Source organism: Staurois parvus, unplaced genomic scaffold (genome assembly GCF_062004578.1).
Source record: "Staurois parvus isolate SC_StPar_1 unplaced genomic scaffold, SC_StPar_1.0 ptg000056l, whole genome shotgun sequence".
In the NCBI taxonomy this organism is placed as follows: Eukaryota; Metazoa; Chordata; class Amphibia; order Anura; family Ranidae; genus Staurois; species Staurois parvus.
Window position 1 is genome coordinate 1,049,425 of NW_028317852.1, and position 15,182 is coordinate 1,064,606.

General features: G+C 40.8%; 1 protein-coding gene across 1 annotated transcript in view; it reads right to left on the reverse strand.

The window, feature by feature from the left end:
* Window positions 1–891: 891 nt before the first annotated feature.
* LOC149469954 (cyclin-dependent kinase inhibitor 1B-like) overlaps window positions 892–15,182 on the reverse strand; it is a 43,773-nt gene continuing 29,482 nt past the window's right edge. Inside the window, exons 2-3 of the mRNA XM_089668177.1 lie at window positions 10,092–10,379; window positions 892–6,310 (exon numbers count right to left, since the gene is read on the reverse strand). Of these exons, the coding sequence (XP_089524303.1) occupies window positions 6,249–6,310; window positions 10,092–10,374 (345 nt within the window). The 5' untranslated portion in view covers window positions 10,375–10,379 and the 3' untranslated portion in view covers window positions 892–6,248. The remainder of the gene's footprint in view (window positions 6,311–10,091; window positions 10,380–15,182) is intronic.

Below are 15,182 nucleotides of genomic sequence, written 5' to 3' on the forward strand. Positions count from 1 at the left end.
TAGATACCATTAAATGTATATTATATAGGGCACGCTTGTTAGAGCTGGTGGCTGAAGAAGGAGCCTACTGAGGATGCTGCAAAACGGGTTACCGCCCCCTTCACCTCCTACATCCGACTCTGCTCTCCAAGCCTCATTTTGATGCACAGGCACATCCTGGGCTCTACTACTTCCTGATCCTATAGACAGAGTTTACTGCTGGATGGCTGGATGTCCCACCTGGATCTTACTATACCACATAATGAGTCTTTTTAACTATGTATCTTGTAAGTGCAATGTATCTATTGTTTACTAATAATATGTCAATACTGCACTTAGAGGCGCCTTCCTCTCTTTTTCTTTAGATACCATTGCAGCCTAAAATGATTAATTAGTCAAAGTTGTTGGGAAGGTAAAACAATATCCAAGGTACCCAAATGTTTTTGGAATGTATGTATTGAGTCATTAATATCACCGCTAACTTTTCATTCATTAGGTACCAGGACACCTTCTGCTTGACTTGTTGAAATATTTTTTTGAAGCTGAACTGAAAGTATGATCTACCCACATTGGTTCAGCTTGGCACAATGTAATATGCATATCTCATACATGAGAGGCCACTGGGGATGCTAACAATGACTGTTAGTCGGCACTACAGCAGATATAGCTGAAATCTTCCAGTTTCTGTGCTGAGCAGTTGATCAGGTCCTCTCCGCATCGACCACAGTGGTTCACTCATTCAGCACTGTCACCATTCTCAGAAATTGTATTTTTCCATCAAATATGGGGGGTTCTCTGATTGGACTAGGCAGAGATCATGATGTCACCATCTTGTCTTTAAAAAAATATATATAATTTATATTTGAACATTATTTTAAAAAATAACATAATATAAAACTCAAAAGCAAGGGATGTACTTCTAAGTGTTTATTTATTATTAATAAATAGTTACAGTCATATTTCTTTTATGCAACACATACCTCTACAGACCTATGTACAGAGAACAATTAGTGCTTACAATTTGGCTTACAAAGTGCATTATAGTAAACATAGACAACAGAGTCTGCAAGAGCTGGGGGACATTGTACAGTATTTATTTCTTTTTTCTTTACCACAAAAGTCTGACTGTAAATTTTTCAATATGATTTACAGACATCTCTTTTATAAATCATACGACTATTAATATGTAAATGTTGAATCTGTGCCAGAGTTCTGTAATACTAGGCATACACTAGTAGAATTTTTTTAAGAATGTTTAATAAGTTTTTTATTCATTAGTGTGGTCAAATGGATGTTCATTTTTAACCACAATGATGACAAAATTCAGGAGCAAGAAGGAAACATTTTCTCAAGCAAATTAATTTCTAACAGTAAATGTGATTTGTATCACATAATAATATTCAAATAGTCATAGGAATGTTCATTTGAAAATCTACTAGTCTATGGCCAGCTTAACCTAGCATTTTCCTTTATGTATTAGTAGTCTCCATTTTCATGCAGTCCACTATTCCCCTTTGTGTTTGCTTACAATTATTTTAGCACAAAGATATCTACATTTATAGATTACATTTATTGATAAACATACAGTATTGGCATTCCTGTTACCTTTTACCATAGCCAAAGAAAACATCAGTAACCAAACTCCTGCAATTCCCAGAGGTACAGCAAGCTCAGATAACAATCTTTACTGCCACAATGCTTGTATGAACGTGATATTTAAATTATAGCAGGAATATGAAAACAAACTGTAAAAAAATAATAAGAACAATACATCTAAAGTGGATCTTGCAGGAAAATGTGAGGTCAACCTTACATATCACGGTGCTTCCCTCATCATATGTAGCAGTGTTAAAGCTATAAAATAAAAACCTGCAGGGGAAAAAAAGGATAATAAATGTTTTTACCCTATCACCAGCTTCCATACTATAGGTGGATGAAATCCAAGAGAGGGCTGATTAGTCCAAATCTCATGAGGTAATACTACAGCACAATGCAAGAGAGGCTTCTCACGAGCATTCAGCATTCCCTGGAATCTAGCCACAAGGAGCATGGTATCTCCCTCCCCTAGACGCTGTGTGCTGGAAGCCGGAGGAAAAAAGTTACGTATATTCAATAACTTTTTCCCTATGGGTATTTTTTGGTCAAAAAGTTTTATTAAAGCACAAATGAGTGTAATACACTTGGGTATACATCTTCAGTTTACATAAACTGGCCAGGTTCTGTGCCATAATGAAACATCAGTGAAAGTATCATAATTTCAAAAACAGTGAGGACCAACTAGACCTCAACCTCCTACAGTTTTTTTTTTTTTTTTTAAAGAGGCCATTACTGATGGGGATTAGCCCAGATATATTAATTCACACTGTAAGGTCCATTTTAAATTGTGGTAAAGTCAGGTAGTATAGGAAAAGTCCACCTTTATTAGCTAAATAGTTTTAGAGAACCAGGGAGTTGCGTAAAAAAAATGTAACGTATGTATTCATCATGATGGTGGTCGCTCTGTCTGGCATGCTTAGCTCTTTGTTCCTTCAGGTCTGTGGATAAGACCAATGGTGGCCCATCATAAGCTAGGCTACCCTACATTCATACACCTAGCATGTTCCTGGAAAGAAAAAAGCTGCACCGAACACCCTTACCATTGCTTCAGGTAAGACCTATAGTAGCGCTTTTTTTGTGCATAACTCTGGCCCTGCTCTTAACATATACTAAAAGTGTTTGCTTTCCCTAAAACCACTCAAAAAGAACTATATTTAGCTATCACACTTAGGGCTAGCGGAAGGATAAAGCCACTAAGACATTGGTATGCCCTTTTCTTAGGTTACCTTTTAACATTCATGGGGAAAATATCCCATTTTCTATATTTATTTTAAACTTCCCCCATTCCCCAATGTGTTGATTATTCCTGATCATTCTTGATGTCATTTTAAGGTCTCGTTTATACGAGTGACACTCTCTATGACAGGGCAATGACTTCCAGGCATTTGGAGAAGGCGATACTGCTGCCTCGTGAATACCCATTTTTTTCTATTGAAATACTGTGCCACAACCGAAAGCCAATGATTGCTCATGGTTGTGGCGTGTCACCATTTACTTGAATGAGTGGAATTTGGTGTAAGCTCTGCCTGCCAAACATGGCCTGTTGTAAAAGATTTTGCCGCAACTGCAGCAAGGTGTGCTGAAATGGCTCAGCAATCGAGAGGGGGAGGGGGAAGTGGTTCAACCACCTCCGTAAACAAGGCCTAAAAGAGCAATTCTTTACTCTATATTCTGGAATACCGGTGTACACTGTTTATTTTATTGATGATATGCACTGCATGTTAACATTTACACACCCAAACTGGCATGGAGTGTCCCCTACCTCTGATCTACCCAAAACCCCATTTCAATGAAATCACACCCATCTCACCATGATAAGGAAGGCTGGTAGATGGGGCTCATATTTCTTGTACTTTAAAGTGCTTGACCCTCAGTTTGTGCTATAATTGCACAACAAAACTGTTATTTTTATTGCACAGTTTATATATTAATGGCACCTGATATGTTGTGGCAGTAGTTGTCAAACTGTAGGAAAATCTGTTTAAAATGCCTTTACATTGGGGAGCTACCTAAAGTCCATCAGGCTTTGGATTATCCAAGCTGTTCCATTTACTGATAGTAACCACAGACCCTAGTAGAGCAGCCTCTCCCATCCTAAAGAACCTGACCAGCCAAGGGTCAGAAAACGTGGCCATGAGATATGATGATAACTGGCCACACTGTACAAGGCAATAGAAATTTTCCATATCAACTATGATCCACTTTGCAAAGAAAATTCACCCAATGAAAGAAAATTGGTGAATGAACAGTGGTCAGTAAAGTGCAGTTGCAGTGCAGTTCAGTAAACATAGGTGAACTTAGACAATATCACTGCCATAACACAAAGTTAAACTGTGATAGTTTTCCAGAAATAAACTGAAGGAATCAGATATGAAGAAAAAAGCACCCCCAGCCCTGTCACATGGGGAGTAGGGGAGATCATGCCTAACCTTGTGCAAATTTCAACTTTCAGAAAGTTAACTATGCACATACATTTCAGGATCTTCCTATGGTGCATAGGTTGTTTAAAAAAAACAGCTTTTTTTCCCCTTGTAGAAAGGGGGAGCACTGACATGGCAAAAGAAGGCTCCTTAGGGTACAAGCAACACAGCCTGACAATTACTTGACTTAAATCTGAGTATGGGACTACCCTGACAGTAGATTTTCTTTCTAACTAGGCAAAAAGCCTAAATCTTGTACTTATCAAAATTGGAAAAGTCAGCATGTGGTATAGCCCTTAGTGTTACAATTACTAAAATATTTTGTTAAAAATATAAAATGTTACTTAGAAATTTTAGCTTCTAGTCGCTTAGCTCTTTGTATGTGCAATTTGTGTTCTCAATTGCATCAGAGTTTGCACAAACCTGGTTTAAATAGACAAAATACTTGTCTATATTCCGGCTAATAGGTGCCTACACCTGCTCCCAATTACAAATTGTGCAATTAAGCAAGACATTAAATAAGGTCATGGCAGCAAACAAGCAAGATCTGGGGATGTGTCATACAAGCAATGCAACAAAATGATTTACTTGAGAACCCATCTTATATTTATATTACTGTACAGATTTTCTAACAAAGCATCAACATAAAAAAAAGTATTCAGATAAATTAACTAATTTTTTGTAAAATATTGCTTAGATATCTCCATTTTAAATAAAAACCCTTCCATAGTTGGAGATCTCTATATCTTAAACATATACAAGAAGAAGCAGACTTTTCAACTGTACAATATTTATAAAGTTGCTTTTGGCATGACACCAAAGTGTGTAATCTGAAGTTACATCATAGGCAGCTGGTCACTGTTTACATAAATGCTACTACCCCCCCCCCCCATCCCCGCTTCCAACATCCCATGTTCCTCTGGACACTTTATTGGGGAATGGAAATTGGGAGGTATGCTTAATCTTGTCTACCAGGAGGTGCAAAGGGTGTTTATTCCAAAAGTGGTATGCGCTGAAAATCTATGATGTCAACAATCTGCTGCTTATGTTTTTTTATCATTCCAGTTTACACATTGGTTTACTGCCGCATCAACTTTTTTAAAGTGGATCTTTCATGGGTGGAAATATGAACTTTTAACATAACAATTTTGTGCTATAGCTGCAATATAATATATGAGGTTATTTTAAAAATATACACTTAATTTAAAAAAATGCACCCTCAACCCTTTTTTGGCCAGTCAATAGGTATTTCTATCCCACGGACACAGGGCATCTGTCTGTTGTGTATGTATAATGTCATGCCCTTACAGTAACAACAACTGGTAAGCTAACCAGCATTAGAATAAGCTTTGGGAGCTCTTTCTGGACTACCACTGGCAGTCAATAAATATTTCCGAACTCTGATGATATCTAGAGAGGTTCCCTTTTGGCCTGCATCAGTAACTATTTATAAAAGCAAGCTTAATTCTTGCTATTACTGTAGGCTCAGACAGTACAACCACAAAGCAAAACTTCCTTAGCAGTTCTGTTTACCTATTTCTGGGTCTACCTAGCCTACCCATGACCATAGGCAGGGCCAATATTTGTGGTCACATACTATGCAGAACTGATTATTTCCTTAAAGTGTAACAATGCTGCTGCAGTAGACACAGCGGAATCTTTGATGGTGACACCTGGGACATGGGGCTGGCCAGAAATAAACAAGCTAAGGAATGCTTTTGAAGTTCTACTTCAGACAATAGTTTTTTTTTTACTTTAATTATATATTATATAGTTATATTATTGTGCCACATTTGTGAAGCACATCAGGTTTGTTTAATAAAAGGTCCATTTTAAAATATAATATCCCATTTTTATCTACATAAAACCACGGTTCTGTTGTAGTTTCTACATTATGAACCTATTTTTTTCACCTGCATGTCTCTTTCTTATATGCAGTGTTTTAAGTTCACTTTGCAATATATACACATGATACATACCATACAATTATACACAAACAGTCCCTGGGATCATAGGAAATATTTCTTCATTTGTCTGCAAAAATTCAACTCTTAGTTTGCTAAAGTTATGCCTTAATATCCCCCAGAGTCTATATGAAGTGCATCAAAATATTTAGCTGGTCTCCAGTCCAGTTATGCTCTACCTGTATTCAAGTACATCCTACAAACTTTGAATTTTTCTCTGCAAATATATACTTTTGATTTCTTCTCTTGCGGAAGATGGCTCGGAAAGTAACTCGCATGACTGCTGGAATCAGGCGCATGACTGTTTCAGAGAAGGAACTGGAGAACAGTGACGCTTCACTTGAAAGAAATCTATAAGAGAGTAAAAGGAAGTGGAATCAATTAAAAATGTATTCAGTGTTAGCCAAATACACAAACTACATTCAAACAGCTAACCTGCCTTCCAGAGCATAGCAAAAGGCCACACTTGAGCTTGAAGATGCCCATTTTACAGGCGTTTGACTATTTTTCTGCCTTTAAACGCCCCTCCATGTGAACCTCTGCACACATAGGAGTTTAGAGGGGTTTAGAGGCAGAGTCATTCAGTTAGAAACTGTTATTCTACTGTCCAATAGCTATATGCTTAGTGGCTGCTGATGCTGTCCTACTCTACAGGGGTGACAGCTGGTAGATTCTTTAACTCATGGAAAGTCAGGTCCTAGTAACATAGTGAAAGTAATCAGAGAAGGGCACAAATGAGGCTTTTCAGGCTTATAAAGACAAACAAAGTTGCCTTGCGATTCTGGTGTGAACATAACGTTGATGTTTAAAATTGTAAAATGAAGTGCAAGTGGAGTTTAAGTTTTTCACAGAGTACGTAGATCCAACATTTTTATGTAATATTTAATGAGCAATAGGGAGTTGCAGCACAAGATCATCAGCTACTCATTGACTTCATGGTACTTGCCAGCTCCTTGTAAAACACATGGCACAGGCTTTAACAGGCACCTGTCGTCTTAGTATAAAACAAGTAGCAGACTAAAAAAATCTAAAGCAAACCTGAAGTTGGAAAAAAGTTTCTAATCCACCCCTGGTAATAGGCTGTAGGCGTTTCCAGGTCAGTTTTCCATTTCTGCATCCCCAACGCCCTAAATCTGAGGCTTGTCTGGTGTAAACCTTTGAGGGTGGGGAGGCTGGTCCAACCTCCTCCTACAACGATAGGCAACTTCACTTACCTGCGGTTTAAGGAGGGGGACATCTCTCAAAGGAAACCTGGTCTTTATCTAAATTCTACAATGCCCTCTGACTTGTGGCATTGAAATGATAATGCACCTGTAAAATAATTATTTTATTTAATTATTTATTTCAGGTACTTATATAGCGCCGTCAATTTACTCATCGCTTTACATATATATTGTGCATTCAGATCAGTCCCCAACCCTCAAACGGGCATACGATCTAAGGTCCCTAACTCACGTTTACATACACAAAGTAGAGCCAATTTAGACAGGAGCCAATTCACCTACCAGCATGTCTTTGGAGTCTGCTGCCGAGGGTAAATTTGGAACATTTTTCCACTTCAGCTTTGCACTAAACACTCTTTTCAGTCATGAAAGTATGAGTATGTTGAAACTCTTCTACTGTTCAATCAGTAGGCTAGGGGTGTGATCTGGACCTAGTTGTTCTGCCAGTGCAGTGGAGGTCAATGGCCTGATTGTTCCATGGCTGGATCTTGAAACTGTATGCACAAAATTACAAATTCTCTGATGGGTAAATGGCTCCCCATATATATATTCCAAATTTGGATTCAGCTGCTTGCCAGGTGATCAGCTTTGAGAATACATACACTGGGGGAGATTTACAAAAACTGGAGCACTCTATAATCTAGTGCAGCTGGCAGCCAATCAGCTTCTAACTTCAGCTTGTTCAATTAAGCTTTGGCAATAAAACCTGGAATCCGGTTTCTATGCAGGGCTGCATCAGATTTTGCACTCTCCAGCTTTAGTAAATAACCCCTACTATGTTGTACCAAATCCCCAGAATAGATCTGCAATTGCTGCTTCTATAAGTAGCGTGACAATTGTCCAAGCACATGCGTCCCCAGCCAGGCCTCCCCTGTAACCTACTGACCACCCATCCCAGCCCCTTCGTCTCTTCTTCCTCTGCTTTCCTTACCATCATCATTCACACTACAACATCCCTTCCTTCCTTAATACTTACTCCCTCACCAAGGAGAGGTGAACTCCCACCTGCTGTCCAACTTTCATTCATTCTTAGCCTGGACACCTAGTCTCCACAACAGCCAAAGTTGCTAGGCTTGCAAGTTAATGTATAACTTAATTTACTGCTTTCCTCACCCTCTTTCTCTCCCTAGATGGCAATCATATTGTATCAAATTATGGTTCTTGTTATGACACTTCACTTTTACCTGCTTGACCCTCTGTTTCCCTGGCAAACGGTGCTCCTCTACACTCTGGCAATGGACTGTCCCTCATCACCCTCATGCTCACTGCAGAGCTATGGCTCCTGCATCCATCCTGAAGACATCAGAGGCATCTGACTGCTGAAATGCAGTGGAGAAGAGGCTGTAGGGACCAGTCTATTAGCATGGAGGATCGGGTAAGCAAACCTGCTGTACCCGGTCCCCTAGATCAGCCTTTTTCTTGTTCAAACATTTTTATTAACAAAAGAGAAAACTTTAACAACACAATCAAGGAGACATTGTAGATATACAGTGGACATTGAAGAGGCAATAGGACATTGAAGAAAAATGAATGAGGATCACATTACAGATGTCTATATAATTCAAGCAAAAGCAAGAGCATAAGAGTCGGCAATAGATGACATTATCGTCCCAGCCAATCCAGGTAACATCTCCTAAGTGCATTTAAGAAGTAGGGGGAAGTTTGGAGGGGGATCAGACGGGGGAGGAAGGGAGGGTATGGGAAAAAAACAATAACGATGACTTCCATGAACAATCAACTAGTTTACAGCAGACTCCACGAGTTGCCCACGAAGGACTATTGACAGTATTCCGGGCGCACAGTATAAAAATCAAGGGAGAAGGAGTGATTCATCAAAATTAGGCGGGAGGAAGCGCTCTACCCAGGGGTTCCATATGTGCAAAAATTTAGGGATCGTGTCAAGAATTGTGGCCTCCACCTTTGCATGTATCATGGCTTGTGTTATTCTGGTTTTGACGGCAGCAACACTAAGGGTGGGGGATTTCCAGGATTTCGCTATAACCTGCTTAGCCGCCGTTGTAACTTTCATAAGGAGCTTGAATTGCGGGTTGGAGATGCCAGGGGGGCACTGATTGAGTAGGGCTGTTGTTGGATCAGGTCTTAAAGTGGTAGCGCTAAGTGTAGATAGCATGGTGAAAATTTCATCCCAAAAGACCCGGGAGATCAGCCTTTTTCAACCAGGGTGCCCAGGCACCCTGGGGTGCCTTGAGGTTTCTTTAGGGGTGCCTTGGCAAAATGTCTAAAAATTGGCCAAAAGCGGATGGAACAAACCTGCCTTTTAGTTGCACAAAGTCACAGGTTTTCATTGTGCACCATTACGACCTTCTAGCCACTGGGGTCCTGACACCCAATGACATGGTCAGTAGATAAGGAGGATGTCAGCTGCCTGCACATCATCCTAGTTTGACCCTCCCCTGGCCCTCTCCATCAGTGCTGGGGTCACATTAGCTCAGTGATGTAGAAAAACTGAGGGAGAAGAGAAACATTGGAATACTACTCAGTACCAGTGTGCAAAAGTGTATTTGCTTTAGAAGAAGAAATCACCTCTAATGTTGGGTGACCTACATGTGTGGATGTTGCTGCATTATATAAAACTATTAGAATAGTTTTTCACATTTTAGAATGGGGTGTCTCGGAACTGTCAATAATTTTAAAGGGTACCTCAGGACTGTACATAATTTTAAAAGGTGCCTCTGGACTGTCCATAATTTGAAAGGGTGCCTTGACTGAAAAAAGGTTGAGAAACACTGCCCTAGATGATGCCTCACTGCAAGAGAAGACTTTAACTTTTCCTAAAGTTCAACTTTAACATACAATAAAATATGTCTAAATTGGATGCACACAGCTATTAATTATGTCCTGGCATTTGACATTCCTCGTTTATTCCACATTGATATTTTCAGAATTACCTGTAATGAGCTTTTGTTTTCTTTTTGATGAATCTGATTCATTGGCTTCAGTAGGATGCAGAAAATGTGCACAATCCACTTTCTCCCATTTGTAGTTTCCCTCTAGAGGGGTCTCGGTGACAAAGTCAAAGTTCCACCTTTGCCTGGCCTGCTCTGCGGTGCTTTTCAGTACTGCTTCAAAGTCTGCTCTGAGAAGCTCGTGATCCACAGGTCCAAAGAGGTTTCGGCGAACCTTTTCAGTGCACCCAGTGGATTGTGAGAGGAAGTCCCTGGCTGAATCCATGTTTTCTGCAACATAGTAAAAAAAAATCATGAAATTAAAAAGGAAGCCTATAACACTAATAAATACTAATAAAGTTATTTCATATATACCCCTACAGAATATTTTTTGCTAAGCTTTTCTTAGTACATCAATCTCAAAAGCATTATCCAATGAAAAGGAATGTTATATTTAAGATACAGGTTGTTCATCAATCATCATCATCCCAAAACTGAGGATTACTAAAATAAAATTGAAAGTGCAATGCATTGTAAAATAATGAATCATAGTTAAGCTTTTAGCAGTTCAGTGCAGTCAGAGCTAAGTAACTTCTGTAACTTTGGGCTAATGCAGTTCTTTATTTGCTGACTTCCTTTTGAAAATTCTAGTTGCCTGGCTGTTAAGCTGACCCATTGACCCTTAAAAAGTACATTGTTTAAAATGGAGCTTTCATTCTCTCAATCAACATTGACTACTTCTTCAGTTCCTGGTTTTCGGGCCTAGGAAAATGATGTCATACATCCCAGTAGTCTTCAGGAGGACTATGCTCAGCTAAGCACACCCTCCTGCTTGCATGTCTGAGCTAAGGTAGATGGATTCCAGGAAGTAAATACTACATGAATCATCTGCCCTTACTCATGATGGCCATAGCAAGATATGCTAAGGGGGGTATTTTTCAAAGTGATTTCTCAGATAAATAAAGAATGGAGGCATGGATGGATGAGTGAGTTTGCTTTGAATATTAAAAATGAATTAAAGAAGCGTTTTTGGTTTGTGGTATCTGTATCTGGTTACAGTGTAGTTCCACTTTAGGTCATTTGCATATCATCACTTAAGTTGTCAGCTTCTTCTTGTTTAAATTTGTAATTGCATTAGCACTCAGGTGTTCTGACAGTCTGTTTTCGACCCATGATTACGTAGATCAAAGACGGGCAGCAATGTATCTCTAGGAGTGGCTGGATGTAGGTGTGTATATGTCTGCATATATTACCCCACATCCAGGTTCTTTGGACCAATGTTTGTGTTCAGGTTTGCCTTTACTGACCTGATGTGGGCATATATAGGTTGGCGCACTGTATATCTGGCCACCCAAAGAGATTACAAAGGTCTCTTTTATCTCCATCACATGATGAAGGAAAAGACTTGGATGTCACATAGGTGACATCTGTTTCCATTCTAATCAGATACTTCAGGGGATCAGTCTAGGATCCCTTGTGAGACAGAAAGGAGGGCGCTTGTATGAAATGGGCTATCTACAGTATAAGTTCACATAAAAAAACATAAACCAAAACCCTTGACCAATTCAAACTAATTGTCAAACTGGCACATTTTTAGCAACCTGCTCACTTGTAAATCATATCACATTTCTATTTCGTACCCACAGACAGAGCAGGTATACATATAGAAGGCCAGCCCAGCAATCAGATGGATAGGCAGGTCTTTGTGTCTTCATAGACCATGAAAACTGACAAGAGCTCAGTTCCCTGTAGAGGAATCACACATTATAAATAGCTTTGTTCCCTGGATCACATTACTGCAGTTCCCACCCAGTACAGTCCTATGCTGACATCATTGTGGAGTGAGTCAGCCATGTCCCAGCTTGCTCAAACATGCACCTTGCCCTGGTAATTGGAGGAACATGTCAGTACAAGCACACACTTCAATCCCCTATTCAGAACAGGATTCTTACAGGATTACACTCTAGAATGATGGCAGACAACAAACTCTGACAGGCAGTATGCTGCTAATTACAGTTAATACCAGAAAACACTCGCCGTCTGGACTATAGCCGCACAGCTCATGTGAAATGTGACCAAGTAACCTCTCATTAGTGACACCTGCCATAGACATAAATGACACACTTTTGAGATTATAAAAAAGTCTTCTAGCTATGGCTGCAATCACACAGTTAACACTAGCCTGCACGGGATACCAGAGGATCTGGCAGGGAGCAGTGCGTCGCACGTTTCACTGCTTGCTTTTTTTCTTCTTTCTTCAACTTTGGTTGAGATGTCACATAATAATACTTCATCCATACAGAGGAAAGATGGGAGCGCATACCAAAAGCCACTTGATTTCAAATCGTGACCTTTATGATTAAGCCCATGACGAGTGAAACGCGTTAGCGGGGCATGGTTCAGGAGGTGATAGAGCTGAAGCCTTCCTGCACATTTGAAATTGAGCGGCTTTCGGTGTGTGCTTCCATTTTTCCCTTGTATTTCATTGATAATTGGACATGATAAGCCACTTTGGAGCTGCACCCAACAGACATTGAATCACTGGGTTATTCTGTGAGTGGAGCCTGGAATGGAGTGGCACTTCATGTTCGGTTGGGTTTTAGATACTTCATTCATGTCACAGCACAGCAGCCCAGTGCGATGCACCATCCAGTGTAGTCAGGGGCGGACTGACCACTCGAGTACTCGGGCACGGCCCGGGGTCAGTAGGGGGCCCCATGAAATGCCCCTGTTACGTTTTTATAGGCTTTTCTGGGTGTGCTTTGAGAGTGGGCAAGGACACAGGGGCCCCATGATTCCCTATTGCCCGGGGGCCCCATGAGTTGTCAGTCCGCCCTGAGTGTAGTACAGAACAATTCTGACATGCAGCATTGTTCCACACCAACATTACAGTGTGAACAGGGCACAAAGAAAACAGCTGTGCTAGCAGTGAGCTGCGTTTATCTGGTGAAGAAAAATGCAGGTCACCGCTCATAGTGTCAATGGGCCTTTAGCCCTGGTTCACATTGATGTGGTGCGGAATTCTCAGCGTCTTCAGTGCAAATTCAGCACCGCATCAAAATCGCACCCTGTCTATGCGAACCAATGCGGGTGTGTATGCTAAGTTAACACCCCGAAAGCGGTCTGCAAAACGAGGTGCGATGTGCAGAATCGGATTGCATAGGTGTGAATACCTATGCGATCCGATTCTAGCGCGGACCCAAAAAAGGGACCTGCATGTTTTTTGTGAGGGTGTGCTGCGAACAGAGCCATAGAAAATGTATGGCTCCAATCGCACCGCACACAAATTGCATGTGATTTGCTCAGGAATGTGGTGCGGTTCCTGTGCGAATCACATGTGATATACCGCACCGCACATATGTGAACCCAGGCTAAAGGTACATTCTCACCTTTTTTTGCTTGTGCAGGTGTACTGCACAGTGGTTAAGTGGTTAGCACTTCGCTCGGCAGCACTAGCATCATCGGATCAAATCCAAGCCACACCACTACCTGCCTGGAGTCTACAAGTCCTACCTGTGTGAGTATCCTCTGGGTAATCCAGTTTCCGCCTACACTCTAAAGCAGTGGTTCTTAATCTGGGTTCGATCGAACCCCAGGGGTTCGGTGAGTCAGTCTCGGGGGTTCGGCGGAGGTGACCCACACCCGACTCATGATTTGTGATGACATGCCCAGTGGTCGGCAAGCCGCGGCTCTTGTGTGCCGGGCGCCCGCTCCCCTCCCTCCTCTCGGGCGGCAGGGACTCAAATGCAATGATTGGCCAGTCTCGCTGCCACTCACATCCTGATAGCCAGTGATTGGCTGTCAGGATGTGTGTAGGCGGGGCAGCGTGACGAACGTGAGAGGAGCTAGGCTCCTCTCACAGTCCGCCCTGAAGACCGGAACGGCGCGGGAATACAGCGAGAGGAACGCGCGGAGCAAAGGTAAGTGAATTGACACAGGGGGGACTTAATATGGGGGATGAATTAATATGGGGAATGAATTACTATAGGGGGGATGAATTACAATGGGGAATGAATTACTATAGGGGGGATGAAATACTATATGGGGGATGAATTACTATATGGGGGATGAATTATTATATGGGGGATGAATTACTATATGGGGGATGTATTACTATATGGGGGATGAATTACTATATGGGGGATGAATTACTATATGGGGGATGTATTACTATATGGGGGATGAATTACTATATGGGGGATGAATTACTATATGGGGGATGTATTACTATATGGGGGATGAATTACTATATGGGGGATGTATTACTATATGGGGGATGTATTACTATATGGGGGATGAATTACTATATGGGGGATGAATTACTATATGGGGGATGAATTACTATATGGGGAAGGAATTACTATAGGGGGGATGAATTACTATATGGGGGGATGAATTACTATGGGGGATGAATTACTATATGGGGGATGAATTACTATATGGGGGATGAATTACTATGAGGGATGAATTACTATGGGGGATGAATTACTATATGGGGGATGAATTACTATATGGGGGGTGAATTACTATGGGGGATGAATTACTATATGGGGGATGAATTACTATATGGGGGATGAATTACTATGCGGGATGAATTACTATATGGGGGATGAATTACTATATGGGGGATGAATTACTATGGGGGATGAATTTTCATACCGTTTGTTACAACATATCTTTGCGAGCAATCCTTTTCGAGGATGCTGGACATAAAGACGAAGAAAAGGAACAGACTTTGTTGCGAAAATGACATGAGAGTGGCACTTGCCAAGGTAATGCCGCGCATTTCTGAACTGGCCTCTGAAAGACAACAGCAGAAGTCACACTGATTTGCGGTAAATATTCATTATTTTGTTTTTGTGTGAAAATCATGTTTTAATGGTTTTGTTCTTTGTTCTTAATGGTTTTGTTCATTTTGTGCACCTATGTATAAATATATACCTATGTTTTGAATTTTAAAAATCATATTTTATTTTTCCAATTAAGAAGGGTTCGGTGAATGCGCATATGAAACTGGTGGGGTTCAGTACCTCCAAAAAGGTTAAGAACCACTGCTCTAAAGATATGCTAGTACTGGTTACTGTATTACTTGGC